This window comes from Salvia hispanica, chromosome 6, assembly GCF_029641045.1.
Source record: "Salvia hispanica isolate PSC_SH4W2 chromosome 6, Shi_PSC_v1, whole genome shotgun sequence".
NCBI lineage: Eukaryota > Viridiplantae > Streptophyta > Magnoliopsida > Lamiales > Lamiaceae > Salvia > Salvia hispanica.
The window spans coordinates 12,088,137-12,115,896 of NC_142697.1; the positions used below are offsets into that span (position 1 = coordinate 12,088,137).

Genomic DNA, 27,760 nt, shown 5'->3' on the forward strand with positions numbered 1-27,760 from the left:
ATATAAGAGAAATGTTTTAGAGACATAATGGCATTGCCATAATAGGGTGTAATTAGTAATTTTGTATTTAATTTTATTTTTGATTAAAATTATAGTTTATCAATATACCTTATTGCCCCTACATATATAATTATCTAATCAAGGAGTATTAGTTAAGATCTACTCCATAAGAGTGCTTCATTAATGGAAATATATATGGATTTAGCTGGGACCCACAACTTTAAATTAATTGATCCATATCATTTTTTTTACATGTGCTTTAAAAACAAATGAATCAAAAAGATAAGAATAAATGTCAACAATTTTCGTTAATAATGACAAAATAATTAAACATATATTCAAAAATGTTAAAATTTCGAATGCTTAAAATTAATACAGTACTATATGCTTATTTAAAAATATACAGTTATACTTTATAATTTTTTATTGTAAAATATTAGAGTCCTTAGTTCAATTCAATATAACATGTAACACATTTATATTTGATATAAAATATATTAATTCTAAATGAGATTACAGTTTTGATTTTAAGAATTCATAATTTTGAGTTTTTTTATGTACTTTTCCCAAATTTTAATTTCTGTAAATGTCTAATTTTTGGGAACGTTATAATTGGATCTCGATCAAAATATAATCATATGATCTTAATTCTTAACTCGTTATTAATATCTTAAAGATATATAATTAATATTTTCCTTTTATTTATAAATAAACTTCTTGGCTCATTTCGCTATCATGCAATAATTTAAAAAAATTGATACGATATGATTTATTCATACTAATTTGAGTTCAAAATTTTAATAATTTTATAATTAATTCTTTACTTTTTAAAATAATATTAAATTATATAAATTCTTAATTTTGGAACTTTACAAACCTCTATCAAAAAAATTATCACATTTTAAACTCATTTATTTAATATTTCAAAGCTTCATATTTAATATTTACTCTTTTTTATAAAATATAGTACTAGAGTCTTAGCTTAATTCTTCATGCAATAAATTAAAATTTGAGAAATAATAGTATATTAATAATAATTGAGTTCACATTTTTAATTATAAGAATTTCATAATTTTGATTTTGATTTTTTATTTTAAAATTTGATTTTTTAATTATTACTGTAAAATTTTAAATATGTAGAAAATTTGTAATTTTGTAGAATATATACTCTCAAGAAAATACAGATATATAAAGAAAAAAATGAAAATGTGTGTGGTTATGTTAATCAGACATCACATTAATGTACCATATTAACTGAAATTTTTCACATTAAAATCCCCTAAAATTAGAATTATCCATAATTACACTATTAAAGATATATTAGTCAAAATCTATATTATATTTATGGAAAAAAACAATAGGGGTATTATGTCTCTAAATCACTATCCCAAATATAATTACCATATAGTACAGTTTACTTCGAGAGGGTAACAAATATAATTACCTAATATACAAGGAACATGAATTATATTAGGAAAACAAAAAATAGAGAAATATAATTCCGGCTTTCCTAACAAGAAACACCTCTCCCCCTATAAATTCCATCCCTCTCTCCCCCAATTTCCAGATCCACATTCTGCGATTTCTTCTTTGGCAAACCCTTACGCAAATACTGCTTCTCTTATCGACAACATGAGTCAACCGGAATCATCCGATTCGTAAGTGTTCCTACACATTATCAGATCTCGCCCATTCTTTATTGATTGCATTGTAGTGATGTATTATTTCCACAAGCAATTAACTTGATTATTGTTCTCTTTTTTTCATTGTTGTTTTATTGAATTGTGATTGTGATTGTGATGTGCAGTAAGGGTACAAAGAGAGATTTTAGCACTGCGATCTTGGAGCGGAAAAAGGCGCCGAATCGGCTGGTGGTGGATGAGGCTGTCAACGATGATAATTCGGTGGTGTCTATTCACCCTGATACGATGGAAAAGCTCCAGCTTTTCCGCGGTGACACCATCTTGATCAAGGTTTTATTCCATCCCCAACATCTCTGGTCAATTTATATGTCGTTTCCTTCCGTTTGATGGATTTATCAGGTTCAATTTGAGTTCAGCTTCAACAGAATCACTTCATAAACTGTATCATTAAGAAAATATATATGCACATTTTTGGTGATTATGTTGGCTGTATCCTTTTGTCACTAATACACGGGCCCTAAACTGTACAGAATTCTTTATAGGATAGTTTTTGCCTAGTCTAATATGTAGCTGTACAATACTTTATCTTCGTATTCGATGTTATTGTGTTGATGAGGTGTCTAGTATCATATTCAATATTGGTTATAGGTGTTTTGGAGCAGAGATTAGTGTATGTCTTTGATTCATCTGGCTGGCTCTCTATCTTGTATTCATAAAGACTTAATCTGCTAGGTTTTTATTCTAGTTATTTTTCTTATCTTGGGTATGACTTTGTACTTATGAAAAGAACTTGGGGATTTATGCAATCCTATGGCACTATATTGCTTGGGTATCTCTTTGGTTTGCTTGTATTTTTATGGTAGTTTATCTGCTCTTGGATTAATGTCACTCATTATTGATGTAGGGCAAGAAAAGAAAGGATACAGTGTGCATTGCCCTTGCTGATGATACCTGTGATGAACCAAAGATCCGAATGAACAAGGTTGTCAGAAATAACCTCAGGGTTAGGCTTGGTGATGTGGTCTCCGTGCATCAATGTGCTGATGTGAAGTATGGGAAGCGTGTCCACATACTTCCCATTGATGACACCGTTGAAGGGGTTACTGGGAATCTCTTTGATGCCTACCTGAAGCGTAAGTTCTCTTGCATTCAGATTTACTTGCCTTTTCTCTTTTGGTGTGTCCATTATCTGAGGTTTCATCACACCAGAATACTAGAATACTTATAACTTTTGGGTATCTTCAGAGTTCAGTTGTTTCTAATGAACACATTAAACTGTTAGAGTGAGTATTTCGAATGAACACATTGTTTCCTGAAAATGTATTATAGAAGCTGATACTGAGATTGACATAGAAAATGCTTTGTTCTTCTGTGTAGGCTGTCTGAATTCTTGTGCATGGCTAATAATTTCTTTTGTTTTCCTCAGCATATTTCTTGGAGGCTTATCGGCCAGTGAGAAAAGGTGACCTGTTCCTTGTCAGGGGTGGAATGAGAAGTGTAGAGTTTAAAATTATCGAGACTGATCCTGCGGAGTACTGTGTAGTTGCTCCTGATACTGAGATATTTTGTGAGGGAGAGCCTGTTAAAAGGGAGGATGAGAACCGATTGGATGAGGTTGGCTATGATGATGTTGGTGGCGTCCGCAAGCAGATGGCTCAGATTCGTGAGTTGGTAGAGCTGCCACTGAGGCACCCACAGCTTTTCAAATCAATTGGTGTCAAGCCTCCAAAAGGAATACTGCTTTATGGACCTCCAGGATCTGGAAAGACCTTAATTGCCCGGGCTGTGGCCAATGAGACTGGTGCTTTCTTCTTTGTTATCAATGGACCAGAAATTATGTCTAAGCTGGCAGGAGAAAGTGAAAGCAATCTCAGGAAGGCTTTTGAAGAAGCTGAGAAGAATGCACCATCCATTATATTCATTGATGAAATTGATTCAATTGCGCCAAAGAGGGAGAAAACCAATGGAGAGGTTGAGAGGAGAATTGTTTCGCAACTGTTGACATTGATGGATGGTCTGAAAGCCCGTGCCCATATTATTGTCATTGGTGCTACAAACCGTCCCAATAGCATTGACCCTGCCCTTCGGAGATTTGGTAGGTTTGACAGGGAAATAGACATTGGTGTTCCTGATGAAGTTGGGCGTCTCGAGGTTCTCCGTATCCACACAAAGAATATGAAGCTTGCTGAAGATGTAAGCTAGAGTTTCTCAAGCTGTTCTTTGATCTCATCTTTCCTGCATCACAATAGATATAGTAACACTAACATAATATTTGAGCTATTTTCAGGTTGATTTGGAAAGGATTTCCAAGGACACACACGGCTATGTTGGCGCTGACTTAGCTGCATTGTGCACTGAGGCCGCCCTTCAATGCATCAGGGAGAAGATGGATGTGATTGATTTGGAAGATGACACCATTGATGCAGAGATACTAAATTCCATGGCTGTTACCAATGAGCACTTCCAGACTGCTCTCGGAACAAGCAATCCATCTGCTTTACGTGAAACAGTAAGCATGTCACCATACTTCTCCTTGTTCTATTTTTTTGGTTCCTTCACATAACTGATAATGTGCATTATTGATAGGTTGTTGAAGTGCCTAACGTTAGCTGGGAAGATATTGGAGGCCTTACAAATGTAAAGCGTGAACTCCAAGAGGTACTAACCTGTTTTCTTGCTCTTTGCTTTTTCATTTGTTTCGTTAGCAAACAATTGTCTCTCTTAACACATGTTTTCAATCTCTTTGCTGTCTTGTAGACTGTTCAATACCCAGTGGAGCATCCTGAGAAGTTTGAAAAGTTTGGCATGTCACCTTCCAAGGGAGTGCTTTTCTACGGTCCTCCTGGATGTGGAAAGACTTTACTGGCCAAGGCTATTGCGAATGAATGTCAGGCAAACTTCATCAGTGTCAAGGGCCCTGAGTTGCTGACTATGTGGTTTGGTGAGAGTGAGGCCAATGTTAGAGAAATTTTTGATAAGGCTCGTCAGTCTGCTCCTTGTGTTTTGTTTTTTGATGAATTGGACTCAATTGCAACTCAGGTTTGTACGGGAATTCTGAATCTTTGTATTCAACTTTTCACAGCTCGGTTATCTTTCTAGTTCACTAAATATTTTGAGTTCTCTTTACTTGCAGAGAGGAAGCAGCCAAGGAGATGCCGGTGGTGCTGCTGACCGGGTATTGAATCAGCTCCTGACTGAAATGGATGGAATGAATGCTAAGAAAACAGTTTTCATTATTGGTGCAACCAACAGGCCTGATATAATTGACGCTGCCCTTCTCCGTCCTGGCCGTCTTGATCAGCTGATTTACATTCCTCTTCCTGATGAGGAATCACGTCTTCAGATCTTCAAGGCATGCTTAAGAAAGTCACCCATTGCCAAAGATGTTGACCTTACAGTCCTTGCTAAATACACTCAAGGTTTCAGCGGCGCTGACATTACGGAAATATGCCAACGTGCTTGCAAATATGCCATCAGAGAGAACATTGAGAAAGTAAGTGTGTCAATAGTAAGATTCTGTAAATGGTTGGCTTTGGAAACATCATATGTTTATATGATAAGCCAAATCTCAAATTTGCAAATCGTGTCTTTTCAGGACATTGAGAAGGAGAGAAGAAGCAGAGACAACCCAGAGGCCATGGAGGAAGATGTGGACGACGAAGTAGCTGAGATCAGGGCTTCTCACTTTGAGGAATCAATGAAGTATGCTCGGAGGAGTGTTAGCGATGCTGACATTCGCAAGTATCAGTCGTTTGCTCAGACGCTGCAGCAATCAAGAGGATTCGGTTCTGAATTCCGGTTTGCTGACAATACTAGTGGTTCTACTGCAGCCGATCCTTTTGCAGCTCCCACCGCCGCAGCCGATGACGATGATCTTTATAATTAGGCGCATCATCACATGGTTCTTCACTCTTAATTTAGTTATGCTCATTTCCCCTAAACTGGGATCTTTTGATTCATGGAATTCGCCTGTATTTTATTCAACTTGGTTTAAATCTATTGGATCATTTATTTCAATTTTCATATTTATTTTATCTCTCGACATTAAGCTGCGTCTCTATTTTTAATCGGTAGCATCTTCATACTTATAAAAAATTCAATCATTTTACCTCAATGGTATTTTTGTGATAATTAATGAATTAAGTTAAGTAAATTGATACTTATATTTTTACTTATGGCCCCAAAGCTTAGTTATCAAACCTAAACTGTCATCCCGAGCCTAATAAATCCTTTATTATCTTATATTTTATTTTATTTTTAATAATTTTAAATAATTTCTTCGTCAGAGTTCATTATACTGGAGTGTGAAGTAGTAATGGGTAGTGGTTAATGTGTAACCACATATATATAGAGACTAAATTTCAACTACAGTATTAAATAAAAAAAATATGAGGATGAGATTGGATGGATTTTGAAAACATGAAATATACTATGACGACATTATGGATTATGGTTCATTCTATGATTTCAAATCCTTATGAACCAAAAGGTCTCTATAGTGAGCTACAACTCCCTTAAGTGAATTAAACTTTAAAGCATTCACTATAAAGGCGTGTTGGTTCACTATGCTTACATTTGATTATTGTATTTTCTCATTGTTCCGGTGGTCAATGGCTACACAATTATCGTATACACTTGACGCTATGATATAAAAAAATAATAAAAAATAAAAACTCAAAAATAATAAAAGTTTGAACATTGTTTTGTAATGGGTGAATTTTATTTAAAATGGAGTAATTACAAATAGGAGAGGTACAAGTAACAAGCCTAGTATGAAGCCACGTGATGCACTGAACTTACGTGTTACGCGGCCTCTGCCTATTTGAATGCAATTCTTGTTTATATATGTATATAATATTGCATCATTCATACCCTGTGTTGATCTCTTTTTTTGAATATTAAAATGGAGTACCATGGAATCCTCTTAGGAATGGGCAATCCACTTCTTGATATTTCTGCAGTGGTCGATCAAGCATTCCTCGACAAGTAATGTTTCATCATTCTTATAGTATTACTATTATTATAAATTACATGTGATCTTAATTCCTAATTTCCTATTCATAATCCTGCGATGCTGAATTTGATTATTGCATTACACCACAGATATGGTCTTAAATCAAATGATGCTATTATGGCAGAGGACAAGCACTTGCCTATGTAACTATTTCCATCATTTTCTACTTCTCCAATTACCAATTCTCTTACTGAATTACACTTATAACTTCTGGTCATACAAAATGATACTGGCCCCATTTCAGGTATGATGAGATGGCATCAAACTATAAAGTCGACTACATAGCTGGAGGTAAATGAAATTCAATTTTTTCAAAATTACTTAAATACTTACATGAATTGGTTATTGGGGTAAATGAAATTCAAAATTGATCAAATTGGTGACATTAATTAATTGTTGCATAACCATTCTGCAATGCAGGAGCCACCCAGAATTCAATCAGAGTTGCACAGGTACTAGTGATTCTTCTTGTTGTTTAGAAACATACTTACTAAATACTCTTTTTTTTGGACATGTCATTTTCAGTGGATGCTTCAAATTCCAGGTGCAACTACTTTCATAGGATCAATTGGAAAGGACAAATTTGGGGAGGAAATGAAGAAAAAAGCATTACAATCTGGTGTTAATGTTAGTCAAACTCTTATCATCCTTCCTATAACATCAAAATTGTGTTATTAATTTATATGGAGTATATAGTTTTCCTCAACTTCCATTTGTTATCTCATTACAAATAAACCAGATTGGATTATTAGGTTTGCTACTATGAAGATGAATCTCCTACTGGTACTTGTGCTGTATGTGTGATGGGCCACGGACGGTTAGTCACCTAAACACCTTAATCTGTTTCAAATCGGACGTTTATTGGTGGACGGAGGGAGTAGATTGTTTTTGTGTTTATTTTTTTAATTTTATTGCCTTGGTATCACCTTCTCTATTGCATATACATCCTCTAACTAGACTAACCATATAGTGACAACAACAATAATGCAGGTCACTTGTTGCCAATTTGTCAGCTGCAAATTGCTATAAAATTGATCAGTTGAGGAAAGCTGAAAATTGGGCATTAGGTAATGATACATTTAAGGTAGTGCTTGCCTTGAGTCATATTAATCACTATACTTATTTTTATTTTGGCAGTGGAAAGGGGCAAATTCTACTATATTGCTGGATTTTTTCTTACTGTTTCACCAGAGTCTATAATGCTTGTTGCTGATCATGCAGCTTCCAGAAAAAAGGTACTCAATTTATTGTATCTTTGATAAAAAAAAAATGGATGAGACAACCTTTGTTCCAATATTTATTTGTCTCCATGTAGGTTTTCATGATGAACCTATCTGCTCCATTTATCTGTGAGTTCTTCAAGGATGTACAAGCGAAAGTATTCCCGTGAGGCTCGTTACTTGATTCTTTGCATTACCTAGATACAAGATTGGGAACTTATATAATTACAATAATGATTGATGTAGGTACATTGACTATCTTTTCGGAAACGAGACAGAAGCAAGAACTCTCTCGAAAGTTCACAGATGGGAGGTAACTGTTTCAGACTAACACGCGTTTAATTGTTTTACTATAGACTGACTCGTATATTTCTCGGGTAACAGACTGAAAATGTTGAAGAAATAGCATTGAAAATTTGTGAGTGGCCTAAGGCATTTGGGACACGAAAAAGAATTACTGTTATTACGCAAGGTGCTGATCCGGTCGTCGTTGCAGATGATGGAAAGGTCAAGCTCTTCCCTGTGATTCGTGTGCCGAAAGAAAAACTCATTGACACCAATGGTGCAGGTGTGTCAATCAATCTATTTTACTTTTGATCTATATTTACTACTATTATTAGCCAAATGAAGTGTAAATAGCATCTCAAGATCATTTTCATTAATGTTTCTATAAAGCATCTAATAACAACTCTTGAATTATTTGTACACAATTTTTTTTCTCAGGGGATGCTTTTGTTGGTGGATTTTTATCCCAACTGGTTCTAGGGAGACCAATAGAGGATTGTGTAAAAGCTGGTTGTTATGCTGCTAATGTCATTATTCAAAGATCTGGCTGCACTTACCCAGTGAAACCTGATTTCAAATAACAACCATTTTCCATTTCTTGGATTAATTTTTATGTTTAACAAACTGATTCAGCGTTCATGTTATAAAAGTTACTAGTATTTGTTGGTGTTTAGATAGTTGATTATATTTGTCTTGATTGGTGACAGGTCACCCTACAAATTTAGCTGAAGAGATTTTGTTAAAATTTGGGAGGTTTACACCTAGCTTAGAGTACTAGTGGCAATCCAATGGTAAGTAGGTAATTCAACTCTCTTCATTTTTGGGTTTTGAGGTGACGAAGCTATCAGTTCATAGTTTAACCGATTACGAAGCAATATATATATATATAAAAGTTTGTGTTAAAATGACAACCCCTCTTAAAATGACACCGTGATACCGCTTATACAGCAATATTATAAAGGCTACACAGCAATATTACAAACACTACACAGCAATCTATAGATTGCTGTATAGTGTGTCGGATATTGCTGGACAAGAAATATTGCTGGTTAAAGACCAGCAAATTTAACCAGTAAATTGCTTACCGTCTTTTTTCAGAATTTTTTTTTTGCCACGTGGCAGCTTATTATTCGTCCACGTGTACAAATGATTGGCTAGGAATGGTGGTATGGTGTTATTTTAAGGGGTGATGGCACCCTAACATGCCCCTATATATATATATAGAGAGAGTTGTAATCAATGTCGAATCCTTCTTAAAGACCGAACTAGAGAACAAATCTGGGCCATAAGATCTAGTTTATTGATGAGATATGTTGTGTAAAAAAAATTTCGCTCTTCATTACAAGCCAATTTTACTTCATTGTATAGGTTTATTACTTCATTCTGTACGTAATACATTGAAACTACAACATGTTTTTACTTGCTTCAAGTAGGTTTTGAAATAATTCAACATATGCTTTATTCGAATTCATTGACATGAGTTTTTACTTTATTGACATTAAAAATGCAATTTATTCAAGTGATTTTATTACTTCATTCAGAAACGTTATTACTTCATTGGATATGGTTTTTACTTCATTTCAGTAGAACTTCAAATGATACTTCATTCATATAATTTATTATATTATTCCATGTGTTTATTACACCATATCAACGTAGTAGCGGTGGTGATAGATATTGTAGAGAGAAAGAACGGCACGCGACGCCGAAACTGCATTTACGTACTAGAATGAAGTAATAATCCTATTAGAATGAAGTAAAAACCTACCGGAATGAAGTAATATATTCTGGAATGAAGTTAAATATTCGTAACGTGTTAGTATGACTTATTTACCTTCGGATGAATAAAAATAGACTGGTGATGAAGGAGAAAATAATTTATAAATTTGTGAATCTCATCCATAAAAAACTAGATCTAAATGTCCTAATTTGGTATGATTCGGTGGTTCGGTCTTTAAGAGTGGGTTTGTGGATAATGGGATTCTAATTAGGTTGGTCTCTATATATATATATATATATAGAGAGAGAGAGAGAGTGCTATTAGGTTGAGATTTTTGGGCCTAATTGAGAATTGAGATGCAATATCAGCCGCTCATCCAGAATATTTATGAAATGTCAACAACATGTAGTTTATGTCAATAAGGGGGTATTATTGTCATTTCAGTTCTAAATGTTTAAATTATATTCAAAACCCCTCTAAAACTCTCGAACGTTTCTCTCCCAAACAATTCTGCAAATCTTCAAAAATCAATCAAACATTGTTATTCATCTCCTAATCCTAGATCTACGAAGTCAATTTCCTACATCAATAATTTCCAAAAATGAGGATCGAAGAACTAAATGTAAGCGAATCGGCTGGAGCTGAAGCGCCGATTGTTGCCGGAAAAGGCATCCAAATCGGCGATCGTTGAAGCGACTTCTACAGGTTAAGAAATTTATTCAAATTTTAAGTATATTGCTTCGATTTTAGTGTGTTAAAACACATCTGGATTTGTTTTCTTATGAATTCGATTTCTGCTGATTTTTTTTTGTTGATTAGCTATGGTAAAACCGGAAGAAATGGAATTGAATATTGTTGCTGGTAAAAAAGGAAGAGAACAAGCATCTCCTTCCAGTTAAGGATTTGTTTAAATTTTTAAGATTATTAACATTTTATACAATAGCTATTGACATAGTTATAACAATATACTTGTGTTTTCTATAAACAGCATATACTTGTCATTGACATGATATTGTATACTGTTGACATATGTAAGTAGCATCTTTCTGCCAACTGTTTGATGAAAGTTCTCAATGAAGTTGGCTACTGAAAGTTTGTCGAAGTGTTTTTATTTTTTTATTTTTATGATTTTGATATCAAATAATTTCGTCCCGCTGTAAAAACATGTTTCTCAGTATGAAATATCGGAATAATGTTTTTGATGCATGACTAAATTTAACAAATTTACTAAGTTCATTTGATATTCAACAGTAGTAAATGAATTATAGTTGAGGTCATGAACTGCTAGTAATCATGGAGAGCAAAAACTACCAATCAGACCACTATGCCACCTAGGGCGACGAGCAGACGTTGCTCCAGTGCCTGCATTAGGAGCTTTACAATCTCAAGTTTCTAATCATCGTGGATGATGTCTGGGACACTAATGCTTGGGATCGGATCGTGCACACCTTGCCGGATAAGGAGAACGGCAGCCGGATTCTTCTTTCCACTAGGCCTCGGGAGGTCGCTGATAAAATTTTTGAAAAATCTAGTTTACTTCATGAGATGCAGCTGCTCGGGCTGGAGCACAATTGGCAGTTGCTCTGTTATCTTACCTTCGGTGATATGCTGAAAAATGATAATGATGATGTTACATTGCATTGCCCTCCTCATTTGAAGGAAATTGGAAGATCGATCGTCGAGAAATGGAAAGGTCTTCGTCTGTCACTGGTTGTGGTTGGTGGTCTTCTCATTAGGAGACAGAAAAGATTGATTTCTGGAAAAGGATTGAAGAAAATATTGCCGATGCTGCAATGGGGGAGGGTTCCTACATGGAGATCTTGGTTCTCAGCTACATTTACTTGCCCGCTAGACTTTAAGGTTGTTTCCTTTACCTGGGTGCATTCTCGGAAGATTGTGAGATATGTGCCTCTAAACTCATCAAATTTTGGGTTGCTGAAGGCTTCTTCCCAAAAACTGCACTTCCAACACAAACCATGGACTACTATTGTGGATTCTGAATTTTGAACTTAGTAGTAAGTAATATATATCAAATGTCAATCAGTTCAACAACTTGTATTGAAATGTCAACAACGCAAATACAATTCTTATAATTAAAAAAGAACAACTATTTTCTCTTAATTTTTTTATTTGAAACAAGTTCTGGTTTCATGTCAACAACTTTTATATCAAATGTCAACAACTTATATAAAAATATCAACAGCTTGTATATCAAATGTCAACAACTTGTATATAGTGTCAACAGCTCAAAAACAATTCTTGTAATTAAAAAATAACAACTATTTTATCTTAATATTTTTTATTTGACACAAGTTCTGACATCATGATCATACAGCACATGTCAATAGCTTGCATATCAAATGTCAACAACTTATAGCAAAATGTCAACAGCTTGTCAACAATTTGTATAAAGTGTTAACAACTTAAAAATAATTCTAGTAATTAAAAAATAACAACTATTTTATCTTAATTTTTTTATTTGACACAAGTTTTGGCATCGTGGTCATACAATACATGTCAATGCATATCAAATGTCAATAACTTATAGCAAAATGTCAACAGCTTGGCAACAACTTTTATAGTGTGAACAACTCAAAAAACAAATCTTATAATTAAAAATGAACAAGTATTTTTTTTTTTTTTTCCTTTTTACCACAAGTTCTGGTAAGATGATCATACAATACACATCAATAGAGAGCAAAATCAAATATCAACAACTAATAAGAAAATGTCAAAAACTTATAGTATATGTCAAAAATAAAAAACAACTCTGATTATTAAAAAAGAACAATTATGTCTTCTCTTTGCCACAACTTCTGGCATTATGATCGTTCACTTTATGACATTTTCCACAATGCCTATGAGGTTTATTTGCTTTTTCAATTGATTTCTCTATGTATGTAGATATATGTAGTTGATATTATATGTATGTGGTTGACATGGATTGTAGTTGACATTATATGTATGTAGTTGACATGGATTATATATATAATTGATATGGATTGTACACTAGTTGACATTATATGCGTATAGTTGACATGAATTATATAGCTGATTTCAACATCTTCAATGGCGGTTTCTGCAAATGGTTTGTCATTTATATGTCATAAAAAAAACTTGATTCCCCAACCCAGCTCACATCCAACACAATTGATAATCCAAACCCTAAAACTTCCAATTCCATAAACGAATCAATAATTGATTTTATTTCGTCTCGCTCTTCGATGGTGCATTTCTGGAGCTGGATCAGTTGGTTCACGTATTCTTTCTTTTTCTGCATTTCTTTCATCGCTTCTAATTTCAGCTTCTCCAGTTCCAGGCTCGTGTACATCAGCTTCTGCCCCAATTCATCCATTTCTCCATGCTGTCATTAATTCAAACATCATTAATTTACACTGGACAATTGATTGATTAATTAAACTAAATGAATCATCATACATTTACTTTTTTTGTGAGATAAAAATTAAGAGATTACATACCTCTGTGTAACTTCAAAGAGAAGCCATCTCTCCCATACTCCGGAATTTTGAATTTGTATGTATCGAATGAAATGTTGCACAAGAACACAACCTTTACGAATTTTGATGAGAGACAAAGAATTTAATGATTATATAGAATGGAAGGAGCAATAAAAGACAAGAAATCAGCAAGAAACTTTACTGAATAAAAACAGCCTATTCAATTCACATTCAATAGCCAGAATATCGAATGTCAACAACTCGTATTAAAATGTCAACAACTAACAAATAACCCTTATAATTCTCATATCAATAGCGAGAATATCGAATGTCAACAACAAATATCGAATGTCAACAACTCGTATTAAAATGTCAACAACTGAAAAATAACGCTTATAATTCACATATCAATACCGAGAATATCGAATGTCAACAACTAACAAATAACACTTATTATTCACATATCAATACCGTGAATATCGAATGTCAACAACTCGTATTAATATGTCAACAACTAACAAATAACACTTATAATTCACATATCAATACCGAGAATATCAAATGTAACAACTCGTATTAAAATGTCAACAACTAAAAAATAACACTTACTATAATTCACATTTGAATACCGAGAATATCAAATATAAACAACTCGTATTAAAATGTCAACAACTAAAAAAATAAGACTTATAATTCACATATCAATACCGAGAATATCAAATGTCAACAACTTGTATTAACATGTCAACAACTAAAAAATAACACTTATAATTCACATTTTGAATACCGAGAATATCAATTGTCAACGCATCCTCAAAATCAGCCTGCCACATCAAATCCCCAATCACAATCTCTGTGTTGGAAAATATTTTCAATTCAATCAAGTTCATCACAACAAAATGATTAAAATTGGGGAGAAACGCACACACACAAACACACACTAGCATTTCAATTCAGTGATACAAAATTTCATCAAATTGAACCTCAAAAAATTAAATACTACTAATAACTACCAAAGTTAAAGGAGTACGAAGGAAATAGCATTCTTCATGAATTCAAATAATTCCAGATCAATCCAACCTAATCATGAAGAAGAATGCACAACCAAATTTGCTAGATTGCATCACTGCATTTTACTGTAACCGATAATATAAACAATTGGAGGTGAATCAGCAAAACCTAATCAAATTAGGGGAAAAGAGAAAACAACTAACCACCGAATACGGCAGCACAATCAATTTAGCAACGACATCAGCACCGCTGACGTGGTGTCTCTTCCGGCGAGGATGAAGCAGATCATGACATCGACGATGAATTCCTCGTCGGATTGACCAGATCTGAGAGAGCTAGAGGGTAAATCCTCGGATTCAAGCATTGATTGCCGCCACAGCTCCGATTCCTTCTCTCTCAAGATTTTCTTCGCTAATTCACGAACCTCGATTTTCCCCCTTAGCTTCTTCTCCTTCCCCAAACCTTCCTCATCGATTTGAGAGGGTACGCCGGCAGGAAATAGCGATGGCGTTGTGAAACGCCGGAAAAGAAAAGAAACGAGAGAGAGATACGCGAGGGACTGACTTCGGCGAGCAGCAATGGCACTGTGGTGCCAAGAACGAGAGAGAGGCGCAGCGGCTGGAGAGAGATGAGAGATGGAGAGAGAGATCGAGAAGCAGAGAGTAAGAGATGGGAGTTGCTGTTCAAGTTTAATTACTATGAAATTACCATTTTACCCTTTCATAATAAATTATACTAAAAATATTTTTTGTGTGGCAAAATCTGGACCACTCATTTAATAAAAATGAGTGGCTGATATTGCATCTCATTTCTCAATTACCCTAAAAAATCTCAATTGATCATGGACATATATATATATATATAGGGGTGCACTATGGTGCCACCATAGATAGGATAACACCATACCACCAATATAGTCCGTTAGATCTCGTCTATGGACGCCTAGGATTAAGTTTCGTGAAAAAACACGGGTTTGCAGTCTACTGTATTAGATATTGCAGTCTACTGCATTAGATATTGCAGTTGTGGTAAACTGCAATATTGTTGTGGTAAGACTGCAATATTCAATTAACAACACTGCAATCTGGTAACGTAAAATTAGAAATTTCCTATTTTACCCCTCCGTGTTTTTACACGTGGCAGCATGACAAGCACACGATTTTCAGATCTAATGGCCTAAAATGGTGGTATGGTGTTACAATAAAGAGGATTGTCATCTTAATACATCCCTATATATATATATATAAATGATTCAAATCATACATATGAGACTTAAGGTCAAATTACACTACATGATAGATCTTTAAGAAATAAAGATAAAATTAGAGAATCAATTTATTGATAGTTATGAAATAATCGACAATGTTGTAGTTGAATTGTTAAAGTACCATATATGCAATAACATATAGAATGACTTCGATTAATTATTATAATATTGTCGATTTTAAAATTAAAATCTTTAATGTCATATGTCACTTTTAATGACAGTTGACAATCCTAAAATATCTTTAAAAAATTAATTTTATATAATTCTCTAGATTTAAATTATTTTTTCGTATATCTTGTATCGAATAAATAATTTTATAAAGATTCTAACGAAATTTCAATGGTAAAAAAATATAATTTGTATATTATGCGGACCCACAGTATAATGCACTTTGTTGCAGTGTGATGATGCCCCGGTACAATGTCCCTAAATCGTTAGTAGGTTTATGTCATTACATTGTTATATTAGTCATGATGAATTTTAATTTGGTTAGTTAATTCAGTTAAGAAAAATACAAACCTAACGATTCAAATAAGGATATCCTAATTTGATTTCCAAAAATAATTTTGCTTTTTTCCTAGTTCATGGGAGAATTGGTCAAATACTAAATTAGTGCATCAAATATTTTTAGACTATAGCATAATAATAAATTGACAAGTCATTTTTTAGTACTCCCTCCATTTCGATAATAATGGAGTCATTTTGTCATTTTGGTAGGTTATCAAGTGACGTAAAATATGACTATTACTGATAAGAATATGCAATATTAATGGAAACTGGAAAGTATCTACAAATGCAATTGATTAATAAACTGTAATGAGTCTAATGACCTCATAACGATCTGATTTATATTTTGTACGACTCAGGTTATGAATTGAACTAGAAGATACCCAAAATTATTTTTGAAAAACAAATTAGCACATCTTTATTTTAATCCTTATTTCTTCATTTCCCTTAACAGAATCAAAAAACTCACCTCTCTATAAATTACAAGATAATAAGAGAAAGAAGAGTATATATGTGTGATCTTATTATCACTGAAATAAATAAACCACATTAATTCCTAGCAAATAAAGAAATCATATCAGTAAAATAATCATGTCTTACTTTCAAAATTAAAACAATTTATGTGGCTGCTGGGATTCGAGCCCAGGTCTCCACGGCCACAACGTGGAATTCTTACCACTAAACTACAGCCACTTATTGTCTTAATTTATTAGGAGTATAATATTATTATATTACTTTTGATTCCCGGTCGATTTTTTTTTTTATGTTGTATAAGTAAAATGTAGTTTAGATTCAATTATGTAGAGGATTATGGTGCAAAAAGGGTTTCTCCACTCACTGTCTACTTTCCACTAAAGTTCCACCTGACTGCACAAAATGCCTAAAACAGTAAACCTAAATTCTCTCAAGTTGACTTCGTGACTAATACAACCACTTGCAAAGTGGAATTTTCCTATTAAGGCAACTAATTTGTCCACTTCCTTGTGTTGGGTCCAATCCTACAACAATTGCTAAACTATAAGACGCCAAAGGTGAAAATTGTTTGGCCGTCCCTTGTCCACTTGCTACAAAATAAATTTAAAATTACATTAAAAAACTTACAAGATTTCATGTGACCAAACAATTAACAGTAACAACATCAATCTTCTAGTAATATATATCCAAGTAGATACCTTGATTTTATGCTCAACTCCGGGTGATTAATCTGAAAAGATGCTCGAAAACCTTTTTTCACTGCCTAGTAAGTTTACCTTCTTAGCTTAAAATTTTGCATGATATTATGTCATAGATTATATGAGCTCCAACTATATAGCTATGTTACATGACTACTGAGTCGTACACATTTTTCTTTTGAAATCAGAAGTGAAGAGAATGAAATTGGTGGCATTTGCGTTGGTTGCGCTGATCAGTTTCCTATGCTTGGCGGCACATCAGCGAGCACTAGTCGGCAGCAGAAGAGATGACGTCATGATGAAAACCAACCAAGTCGACCGCAACATAGATAACCATCACAACATACCAAGGCAGTACTATAACCAGTGGGGCAGCGGAGGAGATAACAACGGAGACAACAATGCCAACGAAGGTGGCTGAACCATATCCATCCATTACTTCCCTAATATGCCCTCGTGTTTTTTCAGCTTTGCTGTTTCTAGTATTTTCTCGTCCTACGACAATAAATCAGGTGTTTGATTGTTATTCCACAAACGTCGGATGCTTATCGATCCGCTAGATGTGTCTGACGAAACAGTCAATTCAGGAAATGACCTAACCTCTCTGTTGATGATACAAACAGAACAGAAAGATCAACTACCGCTAATACTTCGTAAGATCCTTCTATAGTCACTCAATGTAATATCGGTATTTTTATCTGGAGAAACATGGCGAAAAAGCGTCGTCTTCCGTTTCCCGCCCTTGGGATATGGGTGCATTGCCGCCAGTTCACAAACACGCCGCAAGATGGACTTTGGCAGAGGCCGCCACGCCACGTTGCGCTTCTTCTCTCCCTGAATCAACTTGTGTATATATATATTAAAACTTTCCTGATTAAAAAAAACCTCAAGAGAGATTACCTGTTCATTTTGTCGTCCCTGCAAACCGCTTGCTTTCAAAAGATTTCGCCATTTGTCCTGCGATAATTGCCATCACCAAATCACATGCCAGCCATCACTGGTACAACATTACCCAAAAAAGATGGTTTTACCTTGAGATCTACAGAGGTACGATGGGCAGACGCAGGAAAGTGGATCTTTTTTATTCTACTCCATCTTCCAACACCGTACTCAGCGACACCATCAACTAATTTTTTAACCTCCGCAGTAGTCCAAAGCCTATGGTGCTTCCTCCGGCCACTAACCTCGTCTCTTTTCTTTTGATATATTGCTGTTGCACACTCATCTTTCATTTTCGGGCTCCCAGCAAACATGGTTCGTTCCTTTATTTTCTGACTTGGTGCTGTGAGATGGTCATCACTTTTCATTAAAGGGACTCCATTTACACCTTTCTCCTTTTTCTTGTGACTTGCTGCCATGACACTCTCATTCCTCTTTGTGAAATGAATATTTGTGATGTATTGATCCTTTTTCATTAAGTGGGCTCCACTAACTTTGTCATCCTTCTTCTGACTCTCTGCAGGGGTACCATCACTCCTTTTCATTTGATGAACAACTGGAGTACATTCATCCCTTTTCTTTTGATTCTCTGAAGCAACACCGTTATCTTTTGGGTTATTCATCAAAATTCTTGTATCTGAACTGTGCACCTGTTATATCAAATACCAACATCATTAATTAGAGTTGAACAAAAATGTAACCATATTAGCAATAAAAGCTTGTATAAGGCTAAAATCCAATGCTAATCAGTACAACAAACCAACTTCTAGATAGGAACATTTGGACACCAAAATAAGTTTCTGAATCAAAACAGTATTATTGTTCACTATTCAGAATGGAGTATAGAAAATATTTCAATTTCAATTAATTAAGTGATGGTCAAACAAAATCTACTTACCAAATTATATGCAGGACTCTCTGGACATTCTTTACGCGCTAGCAAGCCAAAGGGGACTTGAATAGCTTTCACATCAGATTCTTCAGCTGGTAATTTGATGGCTTTAGAGCCCACGTGACATTTTTTGTGATTTTTGACTTCTACAGACTTATCCCTAAAGATTGAAGATGAAACCTCCCGCCTTCTCTTTGAATGACGTGAAATAGGATCTACTACTTCGTCGATGTACCTTTTCGTGGGCTTACGAGATCTCTTTAGCGCAGGAAGTGCATCAGTTGGGCTTTCTGCAGAAAACAAGGTTACCAATTCATCCTTCCCCTGAACTCTGTTAAACTCACCACTTTGGCATGTCTGCCCATATTCATCATTTTTCTCATCCTTTGCACAGGAAAACATCTCCACTGGTTGGGAAAGGCTTGTAGCATTCTCATCAGATGGTAAACCATTAAAAGAGTGTCTTGAAAAGTCATGGACCTTGCCAATATTCTCTTGTGGTGATTTCAGAGGTTTCTTCTCAGCCAATTTTTCAGACTCATGTTGAGGACTAGGAATTTCACTAAACTCATAACTCTTGATATCAACTACATCATTTTGGCATTCTGGCACTTCCATTGTTTTGAATAGATCTGATTTCCACGGAGAGTCAATACCAGCACATGTAAGAACTGGACTGCATGAAACAGAGGTCTGCAAGCATTCGCTTGAAACATATTCCAGATCTGTAATTCTTTCAGCGAATTCAACACCTGCATACCCAATACAGCAGTTTTCTTTTTGATTGGTTTTGGGTTGGGTGAGGGTAAAGAACAGTTAGCAATATGTGCCACTTAATGACTGAAAAGTTTAATAAGACCATTCGAGTACGGGGATACTCACCTAGAAGATACTCTTCTCCCATGCTACAGAAATCATTTTGCAATATAAAATAGCCACCGTCATCCGCAGTGTGTAATGAATTAAGTACCTACAGATAGCCATCCTCGGTGAAAACAAAAAAGCTTGGCTTTTTTTCCTAATATAGGCAGTGAAAATTGTATTGGATATAGATACAAGCAAAAGCATTTATGGGAGTTGACCGGGACGAGCAATAATTTGGATAACCATTAACCAAAGCGTTTTTGTTTTCACAGAGGATGGAAATCTGTTACTCAGCAAAGAAGACACTACTTTGAGAACTTGAAAACAATTACACAGCAGTCAAACAAATCTACAGTATTAGAATTTTCTTCAATATTTTATACTCCCTCCGTCCCACTCAAGATGGCCACATTTTTTAGTGGCACGGGATATTAGGAAGTGTTGTTAGGTGGAATAAAGTAGAGAGGAAAGAGGTAGTTGAAGATTTTAATGAGGAGAGAGGGGATTATTTCCAAAATTGGAAAGTGGTCATCTTGATTGGGACAAACAAAAAAAGGAAAGGTGGCCATCTTGAATGGGACGGAGGGAGTAACTAAATAGCAATTCTTACATATGAATATTTATTCTAGAACTTTGTTAAGACTGATATTTGACATCTAAAGTCAAAGTTCTCTCCCAAAGTTTAAAATAATCATAATTCCTCGCTGTGATACAACTAATCAGCTATCCCAGAAACCAACTCTCTCTATTCTTGAATGCTCAATTCTTCAAATTCCTCAAATAAACTCCACTTGATTTCTATTTCTTTCTACAATTTCTTCTTAAAAAAGAAAGTCCATGGCATCACACTTTCGTAACAACTGGCTATTAATTCAGAAGAAAATTAATAGTGACATACATCTCTATTGAGAATATCTCCCCCTTCATGAGTAGTACCAGCACTTGTCACACCTGCATGAAGCACGAATTATGAGCAATTGCAGGCATTAAAGAAATACTCTGTATAACATATGTATGCAGCATATTATCTAACAATATCAAGTATAAAAGCAAGATTTGGTATGTATACCAATCATATTTCAGAGAACAGCGAACAACAATTTTTTGAACTCAATTCATGGGGAAAAGCAGCTGGAGAAAGATTGTAGAATTGTGACGTGAGTAATATTTAATGTGTAGATATACAATATGACCTGAAGGGAAATCAAATCAAGGAAGGCAAAAATACATGCTATGTGCAACAATCTCCCATCCCGTTCCGGAAGTAACAAGAATTGTACTTACTCGACAAATAGTTCACCAATGTGCAGTTTCGTGCAATTTTACAATATAGACTACTGAAAATAGACATAGGTGAGATAGAATTGAAGAAATAAGAGAATTCATCCAGATTATCACATAAGTATCGGTTCCCCGTTCTATTTTACCAGATCCTCTACCCCATCTTCTATTGTACAGAGACATTTCAGTAGTAACTGTTCAAGAGACTCCTATAATCATTTCACTCAGTTGAAACAAGAACTCCTCAATATTTGAATCTACATAGGCGAGGGAGGAGGGGAGATACAATTTAACAACCAACACTGCAGGATATACCAAAACTGCAGGAAACCTCTAGGATGTCAATAGCTTTCTCTGAGGTCTTCTCATTAAAACACATGACACCATCCACTGAGACATTCCCATCTTGGGGTTCTACAAGCAGACGTTCAACATCAACTGTCCCATCTTCAAATTCAATTGTTGGAGGTCCATTCTCCATTACCTGATAAACATTATTGACAGAGGGAAAAGTATTTTATTAAAGCTTTATTAGAAGATAAGAATGTTTAAGATTATTTTACAGGAATTAAAGCATCAAAATTCATCAATTAACCATCGAAAAGTACAACTCAAGATAATGAATAGTATTCTTATTGGCTGCAGTATGCTTCGAACAAGCAAAAATACCATAGTCAACAGACATCCTTGGTTACATTAGCATATCTTCCAAGATATTGACAGTTACTGCACATGTGCGTATTTATTTTATAGATATAATTATGAAGAGAATCACCCAAATAATAACATACACATAATATCAGACCAAAAAACCTTTAAGATACAATCTAAAAAATTTATCATGCTTACTATAAAGGTAAGTCCATATTTAAGAAACTAGCCTTATTAAAGAAATTACTAAGTTCCCTTTAAAGTCATTCATTACCAAAGTTCAAGTCAAGTCAAGTTCTTGACACTATCCCCAAAATAGTAAATGTAGTAAGACTGTAAGAGGTGCGGACATCTTTGCCATTGCATTTTAAAAATTAGATACGAAAAAGCAATTATGCATGCAAAGTGAAAGGCAATTAGAGCTGTAATCAGGTGAAAGCCTTATCTATCAAACTAAGTATCTCCAATAATTCAAGCAAGTTAAAAATCCATCACAAAACTAAGGTCCAGTTCGAACGATTGCAACAATCTGCACTACTAAATTCAGCGGATAATTACACTCTTGAATGCACTATTCATATCCTATCATCTAGTTCAATGGCCAATTAGCGATTTGAATTCGTAAATCCACTCTAACCGAATAATCTACAAGATTTTGAAAACTACATAGCTTTGCAAATCAGGCAAATATCATCCACCGATAATACACAACCTTGCACCAATTAAGACGACCGAACAGTAAACGAATCTTGTGAGCTGTACATTCAATAGTGAACCAAAAAAAGTAGTACTAGAATTAAACAAAAAAAAAGGAGCACATTGTGAGGAGCGAAGGATGAAGAAGAAAAAGCAAACCTGTTGAAAAAATATCTAACCTAAAACGCTTCAGCTGGCGGAGTAGTCCGCTGCAGGTGATGTGAGAGAGTAGGAAATGGAAATGTGAGAATGTAGCATTTATTTGGCGGAATCGAAAAGGATTCACAGTTTTAGTTGAATATGTTACTTGGCATCCGCCGTGGATAAAAACGATTTTAAAAGTAATAACAATAATAATGATACTCTGACCAAATCGCCCCCCGCCTGCTTTTGTAGACATTTTCTTCCCGTAAAAGGATGACACATTTTCTCTCTAATTATCTACACAACTTTGCTCTTCACACTTATTTCTTGTTTTATGCTGTGTTTTCGCCCAAGATCGTAAATTCTGTATTTGCACATTTCGTACGCTTCTATTTATCTGCAATTATTGAATATCAATCCTCGCGGAGTCTTGTTGTTTCAACCAATGAGGAGGCTTTGCCGTGTATGACTTCTTCTTTTTAGTCCCGCGTTTCATCCGGAAATCAGGTCTTTCAAGATCGATTTTGGGTTGTTCTCAAATTCGCCAAGGCAATCTACAGGTCAGAAATTAGCTCGAAGATCAATTTTCTTGGTTGTTGGGGATTTGGTCTGGGCTCTCTTACCTTTAAGAATGGAGTTAAGAATTTTCCATTGGACTCAGAAAATCCAAATTAGCATGATTAGAATCAGGTTGAGGAGTCAAACGCATGTGCATCTTTGTTTTCATTTGCTATGGTTTGATTTATTTTGATTTGGATATTTGACTAAAGTATTGATTTTTAGATATGAATTCAACATTGAGTTTTCCAGCTCCCCTGATGTAAATTGGGCTTTAGTAGTATAGTATGATCACCCCCAATCTTGAAACATGAGGTTTAGTGAAGCTTTTGTATGAATTATGATCCGTGTCATCTGAAAAATGAGGGGTTTGTGTGTGTGCGTGAGTGAATGAGAGAGAGAGAGGGAGAGATTCATAGTTAGTAGTTACTGCTCAAAGGAGACTTTAGCATGGTCCTGTAGAATGTAGATGGTACTCTTGGAGGAAAATAAAATCGAAGGTGTTGTGTTAACTATGGATTTCCACCAATACAGGAGGATTCCAGTTTGATTTCCATTAGTACTCAGAGTGGTTTTCTTCTTAGTGTAAAGCCAATCACACTGCATAATGCTTAGGGGAGGTCATTGAGTTTTATGATGTTAATTTCCTATTACAAACATTGGTTTGTTTAGTAGATGTGTTGTAGTGGTTTGGTTAAATTATGAATGATACTTGACAAGTCATTCTCTTAAGTTGGACACTGAAGTGATGATTATGCTTTAGTTTTTGGCTTCCTTCTATCATATCCAGAGTAAATTTGTAGAAGTTTGCATAAGTCCATCTTTCTATGCATCCAACTTTTGTATGTGGATCTATTTTATTTACCTCTTTGTGCATTTTAATGGAATCTGAGTCAGTAATTTCTCTGAACTATTCAGCGTGGTACTACGCACCATTTTACGGTCATGAAGTGCTTCCAATTCTATAGTGGAGACAGAAAGGATGAACCAAAGACACCAACAGCAAATTCACTTCAGTCTTCGTTTACTGATCATGAAATGAAGCAATCTGGATCAGAATTAAATTCTCAGGATGTATCAAATACGAGCTCTGAGTCCAGAGGTCGCAACCAGTTCCCAAATTTGTCTGAGAGGGCCAGTAATCTCAAGGTCTTTTCCTTTTCAGAACTGAAACAAGCGACAAAAAATTTTGGCCGTACTACAAAACTTGGAGAAGGAGGTTTTGGATGTGTTTTTAAGGGCGTCATTAAGAGTTCTAATGATCCAGCCGAGAGAATTGATGTGGCTGTAAAACAACTGGGTAGAAGAGGACTCCAGGTGCATTTTCTTCAAGTTTGCTTTTTCTTCAGTTTCAATTTCCCTATGATTTCTCAAAAGTGCAAAACACATCATATACATAGTTCTATGTATTTATTTAACGTGTTGGAAGAAGAAATTGGTATAAATAGTCAGTAGCAAGTTCTAAGGTCTTCGAACTGTGCCATCCTCATTGTTCCTGCCTGCTGATAATGCATTTAAGAGTTAAGACTATAAATGCCGCTATAACGTAACTCACAGAAGCAATGTCATGGCTACTATAAACATCTCTATTTTGAGTATTAGCACCTTATTTAATTAAGTGTAATTAATAAATATGAATCTGACATTGATATTATTGTAGAAAGCTGATAAAGATGGCATCAGCTATGACTTTAATGATGCACTATTTCCAAAGAGAGGCTTGCTATAGTCTATCGATTGAGCTGCATTGTAAATGACAAAGTTGCTATTTGTAACTCGTTCTGTTTTCCAGCCAGAGCCGTACTCAGTTATCTGGAAGATTTCGTTATTGCAGTTTTTGAAAGTTTGTTTAAGATAGCAATTTTAGTGTTTTCCTTGTACACTTGTTAAAGTTCCCTAATGTTCTCAATGGAAAAAAGAAATCTTCACATGTTTGATTAAGAAAGTGCTGCAACTGACTAATACTTTCACTTTCACATGTCAGGGTCACAAAGAATGGGTGACAGAAGTTAACGTTCTTGGCGTTGTCGAGCATCCAAATCTCGTGAAACTTATTGGTTACTGTGCTGAAGATGATGAAAGAGGTATTCAACGACTACTAGTATATGAATACATGCCCAATGGAAGTGTGGAAGATCATTTATCAATTAGGTCCCTCACACCCCTTTCTTGGGATATGAGGCTGAGGGTCGCCCTAGATGCTGCACGTGGCTTGGCATACCTGCACGAGGAAATGGATTTTCAGGTTGTCTATTTTGTGTTGACTGTTTTCGTGCGACCTGGTACCATATTAAGAATGTTCAATCTATTTGTCTTTCAGTGCCTTAAATTAATTCATTTGTTATAGTTGGGAATGAAGCCTCTTTCTTTTTTCGTCCATCTGGCACTAGATGGAGCTTGGATATGCTCCGCTTCACTTTCTTAAGACTAACGTATGTCATATCCCATGTCCAGATCATCTTCAGAGATTTCAAATCTTCAAATATTCTCTTAGATGAACAATGGAATGCTAAACTATCAGATTTTGGATTGGCTCGATTGGGTCCTTCAGAAGGACTAACACACGTATCAACTGCGGTATGCTCAATGCAATATGGTTTGTTATATAAATCTTTATGTATAGCTCTAAAGCATTTTAGCCTTTGCCATTGAGTATGAAGTCGTGTTTTAAACCAACTGTGATTCTCTGAAGTTCCTTGGTTAAAACTACGTTACTTACTAGCAATGACTGTTTTTCTGTTTATTTGATGATTATATACACTTTTCAGGTTGTTGGGACTATGGGTTATGCAGCTCCCGAATACATTCAAACAGGCCGTCTCACATCAAAAAGTGATGTTTGGAGCTATGGGGTGTTCCTTTACGAACTCATCACTGGTAGACGCCCGTTGGATCGACAACGCCCTAAAGGCGAGCAGAAGCTCTTAGAATGGGTAAAGCCATACCTTTCAGACGCCAAGAAGTTTCAACATATACTGGACCCGAGGCTTGAGGGCAGGCAAGTCCTTAAATCAGCTCACAAGCTCTCACTCGTAGCTAACCGCTGCCTGTCCAGACTTTCAAAGACACGGCCCAAGATGAGTGAAGTCCAGGAAATGATCAACCAAGTCGTTGAGGTGTATACAGGCTGCGGAAACCCTCAACCATCTTTGAAGAGCAAAGACGACAACAAAGCTTCCGAGGATTCCCAATCCAAAGGTAAAAGGAGGCTAAGTGATATCAAAATCGTGGACAGTGCCTGGCTGCTTCGAGTCTGGTCATCAAAGCTCGTGAGAACTTGCTGATTGCAAAGCAGTCAACTAGGGTACATAAGGATGACAATTTAGTACACTATCAAGATACCAGTAGCAAACTGCAAATTGATTCTGACTCGCTAGCGTAAATCTGGTTGAACGTGTTTTTGGAATGTGACCGGCCTCGGATTTACTGATAGTCGTTCAGCGAAAAACCTCTTCTAGGTGCCTCAACAAGGGCAGGCTCTAGAATGTGACCGGTGTCGATAGATTCAACATTGCAATAGAATAAAAGGTATGGAATTTGTTTGTGTGACCTTTAATTGTTGTAAACATATGATGTTGGGTGAGGAGGTCTGAATCCCAATGGGTTTAGTCATTCCTTGGATTGTTGTAACTTGTAGTAATACATACATGATGGAAGCATGTAGTATATTTTTGGAGGAAACACTATGGGGTTGCTGTTGTAAAATGTTTGTTTATTAGCAGTGTTCATTCTTTGCTGGCCTAGCTCTCCATCTTGTAGAGTTGTATCTTATTTAGATGCCACTATATTCTGTCTGCCAGTGTCATTTGTGGGATTAAATCTTATACTACTAGTGATTATTTTACTTACCTTTTAGGTTGACGTCATGCCAAGCCAATGCGAAAAATAAGGAAATTAGCCAATAAAATTTCAAGCCAAACCAAGGAATTATCTCAAATGAATCGAGGAATTCCAATGAAATTTCGATTATTTAATTCAGGGACAGTGAACTTCACGAATATTTTGCCTAGGAAAATTCATATATAAATGGTGGTGAAATTACGAAAAGTTTGGCGGAGCAATAATAAACAGAACAATATAAAATCACATGAAAACAATGTGAGGTAAATATTAAATCATGTTCCAGCTCCTTAATTATTATTCAAGTATATTGAGTTAGGCAAGACTATCTTTCAACATTATTGCGACAAAGTAGAGCCCGTTTCTACAGGTATCAATATTGTCCAAAATTTGTATTAACTCTTATCTTTGGACAAATTTTTGTCCTAAAATTGTTTTATGGTTTTGGTCTAAAATTATGTTTAATAAAATGATGGAACTGTTATTTGTATAGCTCAATTTTGACAATTAATCAATTAAATTGATTATCAATATTTTTATTAAATTGCATATTATAATTTTGTTGTTATTTTAATTTTTTATATCCTCTTTGCCTAAC

General features: G+C 35.1%; 4 protein-coding genes and 1 non-coding gene across 12 annotated transcripts; 3 read left to right on the forward strand and 2 right to left on the reverse strand.

Moving 5' to 3' along the window:
• Positions 1-1,498: 1,498 nt before the first annotated feature.
• On the forward strand, positions 1,499-5,660 carry LOC125205759 (cell division control protein 48 homolog E). Its single transcript, XM_048104864.2, has 9 exons — positions 1,499-1,658; positions 1,808-1,973; positions 2,548-2,776; positions 3,070-3,836; positions 3,931-4,152; positions 4,230-4,301; positions 4,401-4,682; positions 4,777-5,136; positions 5,239-5,660. The coding sequence occupies exons 1-9, from the start codon at positions 1,633-1,635 to the stop codon at positions 5,527-5,529; spliced, it is 2,415 nt and encodes an 804-aa protein (XP_047960821.1). The 5' UTR covers positions 1,499-1,632; the 3' UTR covers positions 5,530-5,660.
• An 853-nt stretch (positions 5,661-6,513) lies between these two features.
• LOC125204220 (adenosine kinase 2-like) lies at positions 6,514-9,469 on the forward strand. Of its 3 annotated transcripts, none has more exons than XM_089060384.1 (13): positions 6,514-6,629; positions 6,747-6,800; positions 6,902-6,948; positions 7,078-7,109; positions 7,183-7,284; positions 7,410-7,474; positions 7,648-7,724; positions 7,795-7,892; positions 7,973-8,043; positions 8,124-8,190; positions 8,262-8,445; positions 8,601-8,672; positions 8,870-9,469. In XM_089060384.1, the coding sequence occupies exons 1-13, from the start codon at positions 6,547-6,549 to the stop codon at positions 8,938-8,940; spliced, it is 1,023 nt and encodes a 340-aa protein (XP_088916510.1). In that variant the 5' UTR covers positions 6,514-6,546; the 3' UTR covers positions 8,941-9,469. The 3 variants fall into 3 exon arrangements, with proteins under 3 accessions (XP_088916510.1, XP_047958772.1, XP_047958771.1); XM_048102815.1 differs by lacking the exon at positions 8,870-9,469 and having other exon boundaries at positions 8,262-8,295; positions 8,374-8,445; positions 8,601-8,835; XM_048102814.1 differs by lacking the exon at positions 8,870-9,469 and having other exon boundaries at positions 8,601-8,835.
• Positions 9,470-16,746: 7,277 nt separating this feature from the next.
• On the reverse strand, positions 16,747-16,818 carry TRNAH-GUG (transfer RNA histidin (anticodon GUG)). The gene has a single exon. It is a non-coding gene; the product is annotated as a tRNA-His (tRNA).
• A 624-nt stretch (positions 16,819-17,442) lies between these two features.
• LOC125205215 (uncharacterized) lies at positions 17,443-22,913 on the reverse strand. Of its 5 annotated transcripts, XM_089060788.1 has the most exons (9): positions 22,780-22,913; positions 21,589-21,757; positions 20,891-20,943; positions 20,011-20,098; positions 19,135-19,904; positions 18,329-18,886; positions 18,198-18,254; positions 17,898-18,131; positions 17,443-17,792 (listed from the first exon to the last, which is right to left on the reverse strand). In XM_089060788.1, exons 2-8 carry the CDS (start codon positions 21,752-21,754, stop codon positions 17,931-17,933), a joined length of 1,893 nt encoding a protein of 630 aa, XP_088916914.1. In that variant the 5' UTR covers positions 21,755-21,757; positions 22,780-22,913; the 3' UTR covers positions 17,443-17,792; positions 17,898-17,930. The 5 variants fall into 5 exon arrangements, with proteins under 5 accessions (XP_088916914.1, XP_088916915.1, XP_088916912.1 ...); XM_089060789.1 differs by having other exon boundaries at positions 17,486-18,131; positions 19,135-19,880; XM_089060786.1 differs by having other exon boundaries at positions 17,486-18,131; positions 22,780-22,912.
• A 110-nt stretch (positions 22,914-23,023) lies between these two features.
• LOC125207352 (serine/threonine-protein kinase PCRK1-like) lies at positions 23,024-27,065 on the forward strand. Of its 2 annotated transcripts, none has more exons than XM_048106648.2 (5): positions 23,024-23,324; positions 24,241-24,639; positions 25,307-25,567; positions 25,777-25,899; positions 26,091-27,065. In XM_048106648.2, exons 2-5 carry the CDS (start codon positions 24,268-24,270, stop codon positions 26,604-26,606), a joined length of 1,272 nt encoding a protein of 423 aa, XP_047962605.1. In that variant the 5' UTR covers positions 23,024-23,324; positions 24,241-24,267; the 3' UTR covers positions 26,607-27,065. The 2 variants fall into 2 exon arrangements, with proteins under 2 accessions (XP_047962605.1, XP_047962606.1); XM_048106649.1 differs by lacking the exon at positions 23,024-23,324 and adding an exon at positions 23,325-23,454.
• Positions 27,066-27,760: the final 695 nt, after the last annotated feature.